The 20140-nt window shown below is 38.2% G+C and overlaps 1 protein-coding gene across 1 annotated transcript in view; it reads left to right on the top strand.

Annotated features, from left to right (window-relative positions):
- Positions 1–20140, top strand: part of LOC125228620 (semaphorin-2A-like) — a 144101-nt gene that overhangs the window by 112005 nt on the left and 11956 nt on the right. Inside the window, exons 2-7 of the mRNA XM_048133269.1 lie at positions 2469–2556; positions 7468–7519; positions 10309–10479; positions 11188–11458; positions 11768–11998; positions 14641–14786. Coding sequence (XP_047989226.1) covers positions 2469–2556; positions 7468–7519; positions 10309–10479; positions 11188–11458; positions 11768–11998; positions 14641–14786 — 959 coding nt within the window. The remainder of the gene's footprint in view (positions 1–2468; positions 2557–7467; positions 7520–10308; positions 10480–11187; positions 11459–11767; positions 11999–14640; positions 14787–20140) is intronic.

Here is a 20140-nt window from a genome sequence, read left to right as displayed (position 1 = left end):
ATAGGGATAGCGATAGGGATAGCGATAGCGATAGCGATAGCGATAGCGATAGCGACAGCGATACGGATACGGATACGGATACGGATAATATGGGTATCGTTAGCGGGATACGGATAATCGGTCGGCGGTCTCTTACAATCAATGTGCTCTAAGACGATCGTTGTTTGCTTGCTTGAAGATTACGTTTGCGATAAGTATAAGCAAAATGTAAAAAATTGTAAGGGATAATAGAAAAAAGTACTTTTTTACCCACCGATCATAGTGTCGAAATACGGGCTATGTGGGATGTTTATAAAGGTTTCCCCAGCGTATATAGAATTACCTACGCTGTGGTCGATGTGTAATATTTCTACAATCATTGCAAGCAAAAGTATTATGTGCAATCGAAATAATCGCAGATAAATATACCTACAGAGAAACCTACGGTCCCTACGGATCCAAATGAAAATCTTAATGAATACTTTTATTACGCGGGCGAAGCCGCGGGTAAAAGCTAGTTTCATGATAAAAATTACACTATAAATTGGCTACATATGTCAAAATTATGTGTATTTTCTCATCATGATCGTCAAATTACATAATAAATTCTAAATAAAAATAATTTAAATTTGGCACAGATACAGTTTAAGCCCCGGGTATGTCCTTCGCGTAGGATATTTTTGTCCCAGATATCTTACTTTTACTCCGAAAGTGAGATAGGTAAGGCAGCGCCTGTTAGTTTACTGGAAGAATTCACCCCAAATTACTAACTCCATGCAGGGGCACGGACACAAGGTAGTTATAAATAAATAAATAATAAAATGCCTGTGTGGTGACGGGTTAAGAATTTCACCACCCCCTGTCTTCCCGTGGGTGTCGTAGAAGTCGACTGTGGGATTTGAGTTAAAATTGTGGCGTAGGCGAGAGGCTGGCAACCTGTCACTGCAATGTCACAATTTTCGTTTTCTTTTAACCCCTTAATTGCCAAGAGTGGCACTGAGACTTTAGTAGTTTCATGTGCTCTGCCTACGCCTTTATGGGATACAGGCGTGATTGTATGTATGTATGTATGTATGTAAATAATAAAATATTAAATTATTCACGAGTTTATAGATAATTTTTCTTTATCATGTTGAACTTCATCGAATTTAGCTCAGATGCAAACTCGACTCAGGCGCGTTATAACGGCATCTCGGCACGTAGAGTACCTTCCTTCGCAAGTCAGGAGTTTATCAAACTTAGCCCGTCTCGGCTTTTGCTAGATAGGTTAGGTTAACCTATCTTTACTCTTGCTGCCAGTTGACATTGTATTCAAAATTATACAGGGTGTCCCAAAAAGGACACGCCACAGTGACACTGGATTCTTATTAACTATTCATGGCACCGTACACATACAAAAAACTCATTTCGAGGGCTTTCTAAGCGCACACTGAGTCTAAGAATGTTAAAAACGGCTAAAATTTACGAACAAACTTAAATTGACGATAACTTGAAAACGGTGAAACTTATACTGGGGTCATGTTAGGTTGGTTGGAATTGGAACCCTCTTGGGCTGGCCTACCTTCAGTGTCACTGTGGCAGTCGTTTTTGGGACACCCTGTATATGATACTGATGATTCATTTCGGGTTTTATAGTAACATATACACGTAAAATAAAAGTAAAATAATATACATTTGGGTGTATTAGTCATTAATTTAACCTACCAACAAAAAAGTAACATCTATCATAAAGTTTTTGATAGAACAAAGTGAGATTGATCACTGATCAATGATCAGTCTAGTTACCTTTGAAAAATATGAAATTAAAATAAAGTAATAGTGAAAGTCAAAGCCAAGGTTCAATAGCATTCAGATATTCCTCACAAGTACCTATAAAATATCAATGCCAAAAAACCGGCCAAGAGCGTGTCGGGCCACGCTCAGTGTAGGGTTCCGCAGTTTATCGTATTTTTTTCAAAAACTCTTCAACCTATCATGTTCAAAATAATTTTCCTAGAAAATCTTTATAAAGTTCTAGTTTTGAGATTAATTGCAATGGAAGGGTCCATTCTACACAAATTGCTCAACCCGACGCAACCCCTCCAAGGATTTATCAAAAACTATCACTGTACTACCTATAAATACACGGTATGAGTATTTAAAAAAGTATAGATTCGTTTAAGCCCTTATTTGGTATCACGTTCTCATTGGGTAGGTACTACAAAAAAAGTCGATTTAAATATAATATTTTCAAATGCATTATCTTTTTACACCCTGTATATATAATTGTTCGTCATCTCTAGTACATATCATTAAATAATATACATAGGTACTTTCATCAAATTTTGATGAATTATTTGGTGAATATTTAGAAAATGTGTCGCCGAAAGTTTGCCAAAACTTTATTAATGACAGTTTTTGAGCCTGTAAAATTATTTGTACTACAATAAAGTTATTTATTTTAAACTTACATGATCAGTTTTTAATAAATTTATTTCTTTTGTCCACAGATCACATAAGGGAGTTCTCCTGCGGGAGACTTTTTTACCGCACCATGTACATGAATGAAGATAGAAATACGCTTTACGTAGGAGCTATGTAAGTATACCCATCATAATTAAATTCAAATTTTAATTAAATTAAAAGCCTGCGTCATTTGTTGAACACTGTCGCTGTAGCTAAAAAAAAATAAAGGTTATAAAAGAAAACTGTTACCCAGTGAGAAAAACGGAGGAAAAGTTTTAAAAGTTTGTGTAATGACATTGTTTTAGTTTTTTCCGACTAATTAATGCCTTATTTTTATACGAAGTCTAATAGATTTATAAGATGAATGGGGAAAATTCACGTACACAAAACTCTGCGTAGAAAGAGTCACTAACACAAACAGTATGCTGTTATGATAAGTCGGATTTGTTATTTGGCAAAAGTCACATTTTCTCGATTGAAGGATGCATTACTGATATCTCCCTTTCGTTGTCCATAATATCTCCAAACACCTGATTTACTGAAAGGGCAACTACAGAAATTACGGAACCAGTCGGAGTTACGGCCCGGCCACGACATTGGTCTATTAAGCGCGACAGCGGTGAGCGGCGGCCATACATTTGAGCGAGACACAGCGATGGGACTTTTCATTCGCACGTATGGCTGCCGCTCACCGCTGTCGCGCTTAGACCAATGTCATGGCTGGGCCGTTAGTAAGATCGAGATTGGATGCAAGCGGGCGGCTACCGGTCGCCGCTGTCATTAAAAACAGATTCATTCAAGTCTTTTGTATACATTTTGTTCATGCCGGTTCAAACTGGGCGGTGTGCGCTGCGGTCAGCCTGAGCCTTTCGCGCGTAAAATAAAAATGTAAAGAACGCGCCATCATTATTATACGTTCGTTCAGTCCACGGCCTTATACAAACATTTCGAATATTTGCAGTTGAAAACTAAACATTTGCTGAGATTAGCCTTTTCCAAGTCATTTAGTAATAAATAATCCTCTGAGCTCACGGTATTCAATGCACCCCTTAATGTAAATTGTAAGTTAATAGTCAGTCAAACAAGCCAGTTTACGATATAATGAGGGAGGAAATGGGTTGAGACATGGAAACCGAATTATCTGCCATTTCCGTCAACTCCTGTAAACGTTTATTATAGTTGGAGAACTTTTAAATGACCGTAAAGTTAGTGTAACTAACGCTAAGTAGTTTTATAGGTGTTTACTGTTTACGTTTATTATTATAATTTTGAGGGATTCACGATAAGTTTTTATAGACATACATTGTATTGACCGGATTCTTCTGAAGAAATATTGATATTTTAGGAGCTAAAAAAAGTCATCACGGTCTTTATCCCGGTCAATATAAGTTTGCAAATAATAAACATTTGGTTTTGTACCAGTGTCCCTTAAAAACCCTGTTTTTGTAGGAGATTTTATGGTGGGCAAGTTTCTTTTTTATCACGAGGTATCAATGAAGTACTAGGAAAAATAATCATCGGCTTAGAACAGTAACGAATTACAAAAATCATCGTGTAATAGACAAATTCATTGTGATTTCTCTGGAGTCTTATTATTCCTTTATTTATTTTACTTCTTAGGTTAGGCTGTTTATAATATGAATATAAAAGTAAAATACAAAAACACATACAAAACAATATAAAAACATATAAACACATTATAAAAAACCTAACCTAGGGTGCCGCCAGCAGCGGGGCAGGGCCCAAGCTGCCGGTGGTTAGGGCCGCAGAGAGAGGAACCGTCGGACTATACGCGCGATGTCCAAGATCACCGCCTTCTGCATCTGGCCCTTGATCCAGCCACCTAGCGAGAGTCTCTTAAGATGTTGGTCGAGACTCTTCGCTATGAGACCGTTCGCTGAAACGACTATCGGAACAATGATCGTTAATTCAACATCCCACATGGCGGTTATCTCGTGAGCCAAGTCTAGGTACTTACTGGACTTGTCCTTCTCGGCTTTCACGAGATTCTCATCATGGGGGATGGTGATGTCAACGAGCACTGCCCGGCGTTGCGGGCGATCTATTATCACAATGTAAAGTAAGATTAAAAGTAAATTCTACCAGGGCTCACGACCTCATGAGGAAACAATCCAAAATTATTAGCATCGCACAACTTTCATCAATGAAAAATAAAGATTACTATTACAAATAGGAGTCTTAAAAATATTATTAATTTATTACGTATATCTACGAGTCCCTGTCCTATTTAATATAATTATTTAAGCGGGAGGGTCAATAAAACGCTTTGTGCACTGAACTGCTATAAAAGCTCCGACTAACTTCAACCAGTACATGAAAACACAATTTACTTTGCTATTAACTGCCCGCCCGATTCGAACATTAATATACTACAAATATTAGATTTAGATACGATATGAATCGGATATGTCAGTGTCATTTGAAAAAAAAAACGCTTTAAAACGGACAGATAAGAATTATATCGAAATCTTACTCAATTCGTAGAAGTATACTTCTAATTGCAGCTCACTATACAAGCATACATTATAGTTACTCTTATATACCTACACGAGTATGTTTTTGCATTACACGTGTCATATTTGACTTGAATTTCCCCAATTTTAAATTCAGAGGATAAGATTGTCTATTATTAAAATATTTTTCTTGCTAAATCAGCAAAAAATAAACAAAAGTAGGTATAAACATTAAATAAATGTCATATACAAAGAAAAAGTGACCAAAGCCTCCAGTGCTCCGAGCTGGAATCGAACCAGCGTACTCCGCTTACCGGGCGAATGCCAGAACCACTCGCATTCGCGTTTTTTTTTTCTTTGTATATGACATTTATTTAATGTTTAGAACATAATAGTAGTGTTACTACTTAAAAAAATAACAAGTTAAAATATTTTCTATGAAAGTAATTTAATTTGTTCTTAGAAAAGTAGGTATATGTGAAAGTAAATGTATAGAAGGAAATATATATAATATTACTGACTTACTCAAAGGAAAAAACATTCCTGTTCAGTGGTAATTTATGCGGCTCGTTGAACAATTCCATAAAGCGGACAAAACAAATAAAATGTCCGCATTCCGCGCACATGCTAGCGACAAAAACTTTTCGCTCCGTTTCCTTAGTGGACGTACTTAATTTCAATGTTTTGTTTTTAGCATCGACATATTAAAACGAATGAAATAAACGAATAAATGACTGATAACCTAACCGCCACAAACTGTGAAAAATACATAACTAACGAGGACCTCCATCACGATTATAACATTCCATCAGTTAAAAACTATATAAAAACCTCAGCTAGAAAATTCTTCGACAATAGTCCACACCACCCAAACCCGCTAGTTGTAGCCGCCTCTAACTACGTCCCAATTCCTGATCCTAAAATGGTCAGGCGCCGTCCTAAAAACATACTATACTGGATCCAGACGACGCGATCACTCAACGTTTAACAATTGATCCGCCCAAACTGAACTTCTCATCAGAAACAGTAGTAAAGTATGAAATTACACACCTAAACGATAGCGAATTCAGTCTAATCCTAAACAAAATGCATTAACTGTCGTTGTCACTTAAACAGGGTAAAAGAGTGGTGGAACCCCACCTCTTCATCCAAAATCTAGATACACTAGTGCGCACAGCGCGTGAGCAGGCGGTTGAGTCGGCCGCTGTGGATTCGACCTGAGCTGCATGGTTACTCCTCTCATTTTAGTTTAGAAAGCTCGCCCCGTCCCTTCAACCTCAACCTTACGCACGCTATGACTGACATATACTTTGTTATCCCAAGACATAATTACGGACAGACACCGACATCTACATCTCCATCTTGCTCTTATGAGCCAAAAAGACCTGGCCCCCTTAAGGGACCAGGCATATACTCTTTCCCCGGGTAGCCCTCTCAGGTCTGCCCGGCGTCCTGACTTGCGGATACGATAGAGGTCTCCTCTAAACTCCCATCTCTCACTACAAAAAAAAAAACACAAAATTAAAATTTTGAAAAAAACCCCGACTACGACATAGTAGACCGATTTTCATGAAACATGGCTAAGAACACTCCCGACTAACTCAGCTTTCAGACACAAAAAAAACTCATCTAAATCGGTTCATCCGTTCGAGAGCTACGATGCCACCGACAGACACACACACAGACAGACAGACAGACAGACAGATAGATAGACAGAGAGACACACACACAGACAGACACGTGAAACTTGTAACACCCCGTCTTTTTTGCGTCGGGGGTTAAAAATCGCGTTTCTCGGATATTGTGGGCCATATACATATAAAGGTACACAAAATACTTACCGTCAGTCGATATTTATGTGTAGGTACTTTACGATAAAATATAAATTATTTGCGCTCTGTGTGTTAGTTCATTGAATTATGGAACCATATTGAAAGATCATCATCATCCTTGCGTTATCCCGGCATTTGCCACGGCTCATGGGAGCCTATGGTCCGCTTTGACAACTTATAGTCCCATGGTTTGGCACATTTTTTACGAAAGCTACTGCCATCTGAGCTTCCAACCCGAAGGGTAAGCTAGACCTTATTGGAATTAGCCCGGTTTCCTCACGATGTTTTCCTTCACCGAAAAGAGACTGGCAAATATCAAATGACATTTCGCACATAAATTTCGAAAAAATCATTGGTGCGAGCCGGGGTTCGAACCCGCGATCTCCGGAACGAAAATCGCACGTACTTACAGTTAGGCTACCAGCCCTTCCATATTGAACGATATGGGCTGAAAATTCACCAGAAAAATGCATGTGTGCATAATTTTAGTAGCATATTTTTACATAAAACCAGCGTGACTCAGGGGACCGTAACCATGGCAATAACAGGCAAGAAAAAGTTGATTCACCCATTTATATATTTATGTTATTATTATTTATGACATGATCCCCACAAGGTTTTATTCACCTTCTAGAAGTTACACGTGTTGCCAGCCACGTTGCCAGTTTTCTCGTTTCTTTCCTCCAAGGTTTTTAATCTGGTAAAGGCAAAAATAATAAAGTGTGTTTTTGTTTCAGGGATCGGGTGCTCAAATTAAACATGACTGATATTAGTCAATCACATTGTGAGGTAAGCTTTCTCATATTATGAGGTAAGTAATACTGAATCATCCTTACCTTTAATTTTATTACCCTTAGTCCGTTTTCACATTATCTGATCCGATATTGGATGTCGGAAGATTTCAATGGAAAAAATCCAATATGGCGCCTAATATGGATGAATGTATGATGTGAAAACGCACTTAGTCGTATTATTGGATTATGCAACGTTCTTGCCAATGTCACTTCTTCCTATTCGCAATTCTGGACAATCTGAATTTTACGCAATTAGTAATTCACCTCATTCGCTATTGTGCACAGTTATTACTTGTGAATAGTGGCGATTCTTCCTGTTCGCAATTCTGCACATTCTGAATTGCACACAATTGCAATTTTTGACCTCAATAGCGCATGAGGCGAAATACCTATTGTGTGGAATTCGAATTGCGTGGAATTGCGAATAGGAAGAAACTATATTGTATACAATCATTATTTGTATAGTAGGCCTAGCACTTGATGGCCGCGAGAGTATGTCGCCGCGAGATAGATGACACGTCTTCTTCTAACTGTATTGATGACACAAGGACGGGTAGTCTATCTCGCGGCGACATACTCTCGCGCCAATCATGTGCTAACCCTGCAGGTGCCGTAGCTGAATGGCATTTCTGCGACGCGAAACGAAAACGACGTCGATTGTCGCGCCAATACGCAAGAGCGATAGAGATAGATATACGAGCGTTTCGTTTCGTGAGCGTTTGTGCCATTCGGCAACGTACCCTGTTGCCGCCTGCCAGATTTAAAAGCCAAGAATTTTCCACATTCACATCACTCAAGTACCATCACTTAGAAAGACGACCTCTTACAACGCTTCTCTTTTTATAATTACATTAACACTTTACCTGCAAAGCGTGTTTTCACGTATGGAAGAGGCACTTTATTAAATGGCGTTTTACTTAGTTAATGAGCTTTTATAGGCTTAATTGCTTTTTGTGTACGCCAGAAAAGTAATTAAAGGGTGCGTGGTAATATTTTAACTTATAACTCAATAATGATATTTCGCACTAGATTAGATCTTACAACGCGGTTCGAATTTTAGTACAACGTCAAATATTAGCTCTAGATACGATATGTCAGTGTCAAAATTTGATGATTTTATTTTGTTAAACGTCATTTTTAACACTGAGATATTCTTGGTGCCGTATCTTGTTTGAGGTTCTTAATATTATCTTAATACTTGGAAGCAGGTCAATTTCCATTAAATAATTAGTAATACTCAGCAACTAATCAGCCAAAATAACGAACCCGCGTCAACGTCAAAATAGTCTCTTCTTTACCGGGTACCTAGCCAACGTCATAATCACTTACGATTCATAAGCGTATCGTAGATATCTATGACTCTTCTGTAGGGGCGCGACAGAGCCAGCCTGCGTTTCGATCGAAAGATTGTCACTTCGGCAGGCCGACGTCATATCACTCGTATCTTCGTTGCTGCAGGGTCGTCCGTCCCACTGACACCATGGTTTGCACCACCTTCTTTCAACATATATTCTGCGCCTTGGCCATTTGCACCTTAAGTCCTGTCTTTACTATACCGGGTGCCCGGTAATTAATGGATACCTTTTAACCACCAAGAGAGCACCTTATACTGGTCCAGAAAGTCGCCTGGTTTTCGAGATTTTCACACTTTTTAAAATTTTAGGTAGTATCAGGGGCGGCTCACTCCGCGATTCTATCGTCGCGCTACAAGTACATGCTGGCGGCCGCGAGTTCGCGGCCTAGTCAGGGGTGGCGCGCGTTCTCACGGAACGCACGTTCGCACTTTCTATTGTTACTTTACGTAGCGAGTTTTTATTAAGGTTTATATGCGATGTCCGCATGTGCAATGGCTAATAATGCTTAGTTAAATGACATCATGAATAAATAGGACAATTTTACACATCTACTAATGATTAAGTCCCACAGAAGAGTTTAATAAGTCTTGTGATGTTAGGGATTCAACAAAAATAGGTATATAAATACTGTATATATACCTAAGACTTAATTATGATATATAATAGTATAACATTTTATCTGAGTATTAATTCGTTTTAATCTATAGGCAACCCTATCGTCCGACGCTGCGCACGTGCGGCTCGTTTCTTTGTTAGAATTTTGTAGGTATTTATAAAGGCGGCATTTCGTGAACGTCAAAGCAGTGGGCCTTCTGTACTTGTACTATTATATATTCTGTGGTAGTATTAAAATTTTAAAAATTGTGAAAATCTCGAAATCTTTTACTAAACCTTTTTTTGACCGGTATAAGGTGCCCTCTTGGTGGTTAAAAGGCCTCTCGCCTGGTTTTCGAAATTTTCACACTTTTTAAAATTTTAATACTACGTAAAAATTTTAAAAGTGTGAAAATATCGAAAACCAGGCGACTTTTACTAAACCTTAATGTCGGTTTTCTGGACCACTATAAGGTGCCCTCTTGGTGGATAAAAGGTTGTTCATTAATTACCGGGCACCCTGTATATCTATCCACCATGTAGCAGAGTTTATAGATGCCATTGCCATTTATAGTAGTAGAATTATCTTTTCTTCCTCGGTTCCTCATGGCTGAGGGTCGCGACTACATGAGATCATTATTTTGTGCAATAAAGCTTTCCATTGAGCATGGTCTTCTGCAGTCCTGTGCAGGTGCATGTGTTAATCCCTGACAGGCTTTTATAACACTGGCCAGTGCCCACCCAGAAAAATCCAATTATAGGAAGAGCTTATAATTCTACCATCTGCCGTCGCCACCTGAACGCCATCTAGATTCTCAAAACTTTTCTGTTTCAGCGCGACGCTCTAATCCTGGAGGCTAGTAACGTGGCACGCTGCGTCAGCAAAGGGAAGACGGAGCCCTTCGAATGCCGCAACCACATCCGCGTGCTGCAGCCGCTGGGAGACGGCGAGAGGCTGTATGTGTGCGGCACTAACGCACACAGTCCTAAAGACTGGGTTGTCTATGTAAGTACCTACTTTAGGTCACTAATACATAGGAATACTGTTAGTCTAACGCAGGAGTGGCTGGACGGTATCTCGCACGCGGATTAGTCATTTTTTTGATAAAGTAACTGCTAAGTAGTCTATCTAGAAGGTTAGATACTGGCTCACGCACGCCACTCTTATGCTAGGCTGGCCACACCAGCTCTATGAGTGCTGCACTACCGCACAGACGCACATAGCCCTAAATACTGAGTTGTCTATTTGAGTACCTACTTATTACTTGATCTCACTAATGTGTAAGACGGAAACGGACTTTTGCGTTCTGCAACGCCTGTTGGTATAGTGCAAGAGTGGCTGGACAGTATCTCGCTCGCTCGCTGGTCAATCTATCTGTACTTTGATATCTTCACTGGCGAGATTTTGTCACACCACTCTTGTGCTAGGCTGGCTACACTAACTGAGTACTGTATTAATCTATATGCGTCACTGTGAAGATTTGATAGCAAACGAATTATCACAAGGAGTTATGGATTTTAGAGCCTTATATTAAAAATACGGGTAAAAGCTTGGATATATAAAACTCATCTCAAGATTGTTTAAAACAGTCTTCTTTAGCGGCGCTTGGTTAGATACTATCGATACAATAATTTATAGCCGAAACGAAATTATAGCCGTCGAAAATTAATAATAATGCCATAACGTGTTTTCTAAACGACCTTATTGTTTCAGTTAAATCTTACCCACCTTCCTCGTCACGAGTACGTGCCGGGCGTAGGTTTCGGCGTAGCCAAGTGTCCCTACGACCCGGCTGACAACAGCACAGCGGTCTGGGTGAGCCACGGGAACCCCGGCGGCTTGCCTACGCTGTACGCCGGGACTAACGCAGAGTTTACCAAGGCTGACCCTGTCATATTCCGGAATGACTTGTATGACTTCCGGACGGGACAGAAGAAGTACAACTTTAAGAGGACGCTGAAGTATGACTCCAAGTGGCTTGACAGTGAGTGTTGTGTTTAGAACCATGTGACATTTTATGGGAATGAGGTGTTTTTGGTTGAACATTATAAAAGGTTCAATGATATACAGTCATAAGATGGTTAAAGGTTTGAAAATATCAACAGGGTAAAGATAATTGTAAAACTATTTACCCCAGCAATACATAAAGATCTCCACATAAAGAATGAATACTTTTTTGTTACCTATTTTGCCGATAATATCAAAAAACCACTAAGTAAATTATAGCGAGTGAACAACCTCTTCTTGTTCGTCTTTACAAACATTGAAGTAATTCTATTTTACCTTGTTTCAGAAACCAACTTTGTAGGTTCTTTCGACGTTGGAGAGTACGTGCTATTCTTCTTCAGAGAAACTGCCGTGGAGTTCATGAACTGTGGCAAGGCGGTGTACTCTCGTGTAGCCAGGGTCTGCAAGCAGGATACTGGTGGCAAGCACATACTCAACCAGAACTGGGTTACTTACTTGAAGGCCAGGCTCAATTGTAGCATACCTGGAGAGTTTCCTTTCTACTTTGATGAGATACGTGAGTATTTTGGTTCATCTGTACTTATTTTTTTGGACGATAGTGTCTAAAATACGAATGTATAGGAAAGTACATTACTTTTCTGCTTAACGTCATATAGTAAGGCGGCGGAATTGAAAAAAGTAGTCTAGTTTTGAAGTTGATGTGACTGGAGAGTATACTGATGACAAGTAGTATCGTTGTGATCGGTAGACTTTACTGAGTACGAAATAATGACTTGTCACTTTCTCAGACTGTGGGGGGGTTAACTATGACGTCACAAAGATCGCGGTCCCGGGTTTCAATTTTTTGCCAATTTGTCTAGAACCCCTTATCCAATTTTGAAAAATGAGGTGTCGATTGAAAGCGTATAACATGCTGATTAAGATTTATTATATGTGAAGAGTATAGTTTTGTTAGTTATTTTTTAATTAATAATAATGCAAAAAATACTTTTTTTTTTTACTCTCTTTTTTGATTTTTGTGACTCAAAAAGGCAATGAAAACGGCCACTTAGCTAAAAAATATGTTATATAAATCATTTAACTACATTATTAAGCTATCTGTTGCTTTTTAAATTTCTACGATCGGATAATAAATAAGCAAACTACAACCACATACCTGTAGGCGGGGAGTACCGCTTGACACACGTTCCCATACATTCGGCGTCTACCAAATTACACCTCGCGCAAAATTCGTTTCAAGCAGATATACCTCTAATCTTATTCATCGTAACCTATCAATATTGGTATCATTTGAAAGTACAATTAAAGTACTTTAAGAAACAATGTCAATCATTTTCATAAAATCAATAATCGCCAGTCTGTGGTGGTTACAAAGGAAAAAAGTGGGTATGCAATTTGACTGGTTTCCTAGGTTTGATACCCTAGACGAGTTTAAAAGGGGAGGTAAAGGTGACATATGGGTTGTTCTCTGGCCTAAAAGCTATACAGAGGGTCAGGGGGGAGAAAAAAACTAGGGTTTAAGTTTAGTTTTAAGTTATTTTTTCTTTTATTTGTTGATTTTATTGTGTTTAATTTTTTTGTAATTTTATCAAGGATACACATTGGTTTCTTTTGCTGAAAATTCCCTTTTTTATGAGAAATGTTATGAATTTCATGGCATTTTCCGATAGAGACTAAAATTAACTTTCAAATAAGGCCACATAGTCATACTGATACATAGTCATACCCTTAATATTATATAAGTAAAAGTATGACTATGTGGCCTACTGATACATAGTCATACCCTTAATATTATATAAGTAAAAGTATGACTATGTGGCCTTATTTGAAAGTTAATTTTAGTCTCTATCGGAAAAAGCCATAAAATTCATAACATTTCTCATAAAAAAGGCAACTTTTAGCAAAAGAAACCAACGTGTATCCTTGATAAAATTACAAAAAAATTTAACACAATAAAATCAACAAATAAAGGAAAAAATAACTTAAAACTAAACTTAAACCCTAGTTTTTTCTCCCTGACCCTCTGTGTAGCTTTTAGGCCAGAGAAAAACCCATATGTCACCTTTACCTCCCCTTTTAAACTCGTCTAGGGTATCAAACCTAGGAAACCAGTCAAATTGCATACCCACTTTTTTCCTTTGTAACCACCACAGACTGGCGATTATTGATTTAAAAAAAATGATTGACATTGTTTTTTAAAGTACTTTAATTGTGCTTTCAAATGATATCAATATTGATAGGTTACGATGAATAAGATTAGAGGTATATCTGCTTGAAACGAATTTTGCGCGAGGTGTAATTTGGTAGACGCCGAATGTATGGGAACGCGTGTCAAGCGGTACTCCCCGCCTACAGGTATGTGGTTGTAGTTTGCTCATTTATTATCCGATCGTAGAAATTCAAAAAGCAACAGATAGCTTAATAATGTAGTTAAATGATTTATATAACATATTTTTTAGCTAAGTGGCCGTTTTCATTGCCTTTTTGAGTCACAAAAAAAAAAAAGAGTAAAAAAACGTATTTTTTGCATTATTGTTAATTAAAAAATAACTAACAAAACTATACTTTTCACATATAATAAATCTTAATCAGCATGTTATACGCTTTCAATCGACACCTCATTTTTCAAAATTGGATAAGGGGTTCTAGACAAATTGGCAAAAAAATTAAACCCGGGACCGCGATCTTTGTGACGTCATAGTTAACCCCCCCACAGTCTGAGAAAGTGACAAGTTATTATTTCGTACTCAGTAAAGTGTACCGATCACAACGATACCACTTGTCAGCAGTATACTCTCCAGTCACATCAACTTTTCCCGAGACCCTCTCGCCGCTCTACTAATAAATACTTTCTTTTATTACAAATTCAGATATTTATACGAAGATCTAACCTTGACTTTAGAAACATTTTGCACTGTTTCTAAATTAAAAATCAGATCGTACGTCGAGAAATTATATCCTTCGCCGAAAGGTACACCATATGCCTTTTTTAATACAAAGTCGATTGCAACAAGCCTACGGCCCTCTCGATGGCAAGGAATCTTTGTAAACTATGAACGTTTGCAACTACCGAGATACATTTTCCGATCATAACACTTCCACACCCTCGTCGAGCTCTGTCAACTTTGGACCTGTTTATTAGCCAAACTTTTTGTAACTCATCTAAGGAAATAAATGACCTTGAACTGTTGTATACAGAAAGCGTGTACATGATGCCGGGTGAGGTCCCCCGGTTCCATGCCGTTTTCACGACGGGCGCCAGCGACGGGCTGGTGGGATCAGCTATCTGCACGTACAACATGGACGACATACAGGAGGCCTTCGCGGGCCGGTTTAAGGAGCAGGTCAGTTGTGTTCACGCTTTACAGCCAGGGCTCCGCTGTTATGTACGACATTTTACAGAAAGCCTTTAACATGATGGCGGGCGAGGTACGACATAGTCATTTAGTCATTTAGTCATTTATTTAATATTGCATTGTCATGTACATAATAAGGTGTTAGTTTACATTTGATTCCAGTTCATGACACCCTGTAAGGGCACCACAATATATAACTTAATTTAGGTTATACATACATCAATGATTAATTTAGGAATTTTAACAGTATGTTGTTTTAGAAAATCGCTGTATTAATTAATTGGTCAAGTTATTAATATAGATATTAATTTAATAAATGTCATTTTATAATAGTATAATTGTAGAAATATAAAAGATTATGAGTTAAAAGTCCTAAACCAATTCGATGTCACATTAAACTAGTGTATTATCTTTAAGGAATGATTCGACTGTGTAATAGCATTTTTCTAATAGTAGGCATTTCAGTTTAGAGTTGAACAATTTATCAGTGGGTTCGAATTTAATAGTATTGGGGAGTTTGTTAAAGATTTGAATACATTTATAGTGTGGTCCTTTTTTATACATAGCTAAGTTGGATTTAGGTATTAACAGCTTATTCCTATATTTTCTTCTGGTTTTACAAGTATCTTCTTTTAATGGAAATAATTCTGTATGTTGCCTTACAAATTGTGCAGCCTCCATTATATATATTGAGGCTAGCGTCAACAGTTCCTGCTGTATAAAATGCGGTTGGCAACTGTTAGGGACGCGTATGTTCGCCAGGATTCGAATGCACTTTTTTTGTAGGATAAATATTTCTTCGGCGTTTGTGCTATCTCCCCAGAGAAGTACGCCATATCGGAGAGCAGAATAGATATAAGCAAAATACACGGATAAAGCCGACTCAAGATCAGTGTTCGCTTTTAATATACCAAGGGCGTAGATAAACTTGACTATTCTTGTTTTAAGACTTTCGATGTGAGCCTTCCAGTTTAACCCTGAGTCTATTGTTATTCCCAATAACTTAAAATCATTTACTTCTTCTATAATATTTTTACTTATTTCAAGCTTTAGTTCCAAGGATTTTTTCTGCGTAGGTTTAAACTGGATAATTTTTGTTTTCTGTAGGTTTATATCTAAATTATGCTCGGCAAGCCAATTTTTAACAGTGTTTAAAAGATTCAAGAGTTTCTGATTTGCTTCGGTACTGTCTGTGGCACTAAACAGCAAAGAGACGTCGTCTGCGAACATAACACATTTTGTATTTACATCTATGATTTTTGGCAAATCGTTGATATACACCAAAAATAGGGTACAAGCTAAGATACTACCTTGAGGTAAGGAGCAAGTTGTTTGACGCAGTTCAGAGTTTACGCTGATCATCTCTCGGTTCTGGTGGTCGTAATAATCTATTTGGACGTATTGTTTCCGATTTTGTAAGTATGACTGGAACCATTTGTAGGCCATGCCGCGTACTCCTACGCCGTATAGTTTAGTCAATAGGATCTCGTGTGATACTTTGTCGTATGCCTTGGTCATATCTAAGAGAAGGCCTATGCTATATTGTTTTATGTTTAAGTATTCTAGGATATGTGTTATATAATGGTAAACAGCTAGGGTTGTTGAATGGCGTTTTCGAAATCCGTGTTGATTAGGGTCTAAAATATTATATTTTTCGAGAAAGCTATACAAACGATTTGCCATAGATTTTTCAAAGATTTTTGACACGGATGGTAGAAGGGCAATCGGTCGATATTGGTTTGGGCTATGTGCAGTACCGCCTGGTTTTAAAATTGGTTTAATTTTAGATGTTTTTAATAGTTCTGGGAAAGTACCTTCGTCAAAAGACTGGTTTATTAATAGAGTTAGTGGGGTCGCTAGTTCAACATCACATTTCTTAATTAAAGCAGCTGGAAGCTCGTCAAAGCCATAGCTTTTTTTATTTTTTAATTGACGTATCAGTTTCCGTATTTCGTCCTCTTTGACTGGAGTAATATAAATGGAATTCGTAGTAGGATAGATAACAGGTCGACCGACACGTGGTGTTATCTCTCCCGCGGGCGCGCGTGCGCAGGGCGGTGGTGGCGGGGAGCTCGGCGCGGGAGCCGATGATTCGCCTACCGATGCGAAATACTCATTAAACATGTTTGTTATTCGCGCGGGCGATTCTAAAATATTATCTCCTATTTTTAAAGTTATATTTTTACGGATAATTTTTTTATTTCTCCGGGTTATGTTATTAATGAGTGTCCACGTTGTTTTTACTTTATTATTTGATCTCTTAATTTGATTAATGTGATTGATTTTCTTCGATTTTTGTATGCATTTCTTGAGGATTTTCTCGTATTTTTTATAGTGGTCGTGTATGATTATGCTATTTGTGGTATTGACGAAGCTTTTTAGCTGTCTTTTATGGCGGCAAGCGAGTTTTATACCTTTTGTTAGCCATGTTTTATTATGGGTGGGAGATACTAATTTAATACGTCTCTTTGGTAAATATGTATTTAAAATATTTTGTAATGTGTCATGAAATGCTTGGAAATTTTGATTTAAGTTGTTTTTTGTTAATAGTATGTCATTCCAATTTATTTCAGCGAGTTTTTGTTTGAATAGTACCATGTTTTTTTCACTAAATATTCTACTGTGTGCGTACCACTGCTTTTGAGTATTGTGTGTATCTTGTCTTTGGAGTGTCATTAAAACGCTTTTGTGGTCCGATATGCCGTTATCTTCTACCTCAACCTTACAATTGGTTTGATTAGTAAATATTAAATCAATACATGTAGATGAGCTATTTTTCACCCTTGTGGGTTGTTTTACAATTTGTTGAAAATTATAGCATAACATGGTTTCTATTAATCTGGTTTTTGTAGGTGAATTACCCAACAAATTTATATTAAAGTCGCCAACTATAAAGATGTGTCTATTTTTCTCTAGGTTTTGTATCTTACAAAGTAATATATCCAAACAATTAAAAAAGGTTTCAATTTCTCGATCTGGTCTGTAAATGTTAACTATAAGTATATTTTCCTTGGGTATTTCTATGGCACAACACTCAAAAATGCACTCTTTCGATAATTTAGCTAAGTCTTTTCTTTCAGTAAATTCGATGTTTTGTTGCAACAGAATTGCCACATCTCCTCCTTGATGTTGACTCCTATTATATGAAGCTGCGAAATCGTAGTTGTTAATGGTAACTAATTCCTTTTGGTTTTCAGATATCCAGGTTTCAGTTACACATGCTAACGAAATATTTTTGTCTAGCAGAAGGGTCTCCATGATGTCGGTTTTATTTTTTAGGCTTTGGGCATTTTGAACTAAGATAGTAAATTCATTCACGAAAGGAATTATTTTTGTTGTTGGTGCCGTCTGATTGTGTACTTATGTGTGAGTATTCGTCCGTCGTATTGGGGCGGGCCGGAGTTGATTGTTGTTGTTTGCATGTAGGCATGATTTGCGCGTCTTGTTTTGTGTCTAGTTGCTGTGCTTGCATTTCTTGTGACCTATTTTTGTCATGGACGTATTCTATACCATTTATAAAGAGCCTGTTGTTCCTGATGATAGCATATTTTCCCTCATGACGTGCTTTTTTCATATTTTCTCTAAGTAGCGTTCTTTCTTCTAATGCTTTCTTATCTAAGAGAGGTGAAATTGCGTAGCCTGTGTTTTTAAAATAGTGTGCGTTTTGAAGTGCGTAGTTAGTCATACGTCTGCTTAAGAGATCTAATCGTACAGGGCGACGACGGTGCCCTCTTTTGCCTATTCGAGTGGCCTGTTCTATAAATCCGTTAATATTTATATTCATAATATCTGAAAACATGTTATCAACACGATGACATAAATCTGATTCCGTTTCCAATTCGTACTCGTCCAAGCCATACACAATTATTGTTTTGTTTTGTTCGATATTTTTAGTGGAGTTTGTTTCCGTTCCTATTTGATATTTTAGCTGTTGTAGTTCCGTTTTTAATTTTTGGGTTTCGTTCTCTAATTGTTCTATTTTTGTTTTAGTTTTCAGTAATTCATTCTTTTGAATTTCGTGTTGCGTTGATAATGTGCTGATTTCTTTAGTTATATCTTGTTTTATTTGGTGTATACTTGTATTTATTTCTTTTAGTATAGTAGTTCTCATCTCAGCTAACATGATTGTTTTATATCGATCCAATTTTTTATCCAATAGGGCGCTAAGTTGGTCTAGTGTGAGCGGCTGGTCGTTTATTGTTGAGGGTGCGATGTTTGTAGATAAGTTGTGTGATGTGATGCTTGTTTCGGTGTTATTATATGTTTGGGTGTGAGTGTCTTCCTCTAAGTTTAGCAGATCGTCGACTGACATGGTGGTGTCGTCGAGGCCGGGGCCGACGCTGGTGCTGGGGGTAAGTATCGATTTCGTACTGGGGTGTTATCATCTCTTTTCCTACGTGTGACGTTATTGCAATTTTGGCAGGTCCAATATAATTTTAGATCCTTCCCGTGTTCCCTATAATAGGCTGAAGTCATGCTAGTACACGAGTAGTGATACGCTGCGTGGCAGGTGACGCATTTCAATAGCTCTAAGCGGACATTTATGTCTAAATTGCATCCTAAGCACTTCATCTTAAATGTTTTATTGTGTTTCTGTTCTTAATATCTAGGTATACTTGCTGTGAAGTCGGTTTGTTATTGCGTTGGGTAGGCGCCGCTGTTAGCGCGTGCGAGCGGTGAGTCCTATATGCAAGTCCACGCGCGCGACAGAGATGCCGTCGGCCGACATACGGGAGGCCATCGTGGGCCCATTCAAGGAACAGGCCAGTTGTAATCACGTTTGTTTAGTGCGTGGCATCTCCAGCGAATTCTATCCGTACAACTTGTCCTTAGCGAGTCAGTTTTTGGAATCAATTATTCCTTATTCCGTGTTCTTCACCCTGTCCGTTTGTTTCCTGTGAGCTTTCTGGCTTCGCGGGAGTGTTCAAGGAACAGATTAGGTAGTTGTATTCATTTGCGATTGTTTAGAGTGGGCTCTCTGGCTCGGCCGTTAGCACATACGATATAAACAAACATACTTAGCTGCTCTAGTCCCATGTTTCATTGCGATTTACATCTATATTTACAATTATAAACATAGAGGGTTTAACGGGTGGTTCAAGAAATATGTCAGTTTATACCTCATTTGCATCGACATCATGGGAATACAAAAGACCGTCGTGGGCCGGTCTAAGAAACAAGGTTAGCCTGAGCTTTGCCTTCACTGCGACCCCGAAATCCGGTGTCGCGAACATGGGTCGGGTTGGATTTGGGCCGGTAGCGGTAGGGATAGCACACACCCGGCGCTTAGAGCCTCCGTATAATCGTCGACCCATCGTGGAGAACGATACGAAACGATATCG

The sequence above is a fragment of the Leguminivora glycinivorella genome, chromosome 8, assembly GCF_023078275.1.
Source record: "Leguminivora glycinivorella isolate SPB_JAAS2020 chromosome 8, LegGlyc_1.1, whole genome shotgun sequence".
Lineage (NCBI taxonomy): Eukaryota > Metazoa > Arthropoda > Insecta > Lepidoptera > Tortricidae > Leguminivora > Leguminivora glycinivorella.
This window is presented reverse-complemented; position numbering and strand designations above follow the sequence as displayed.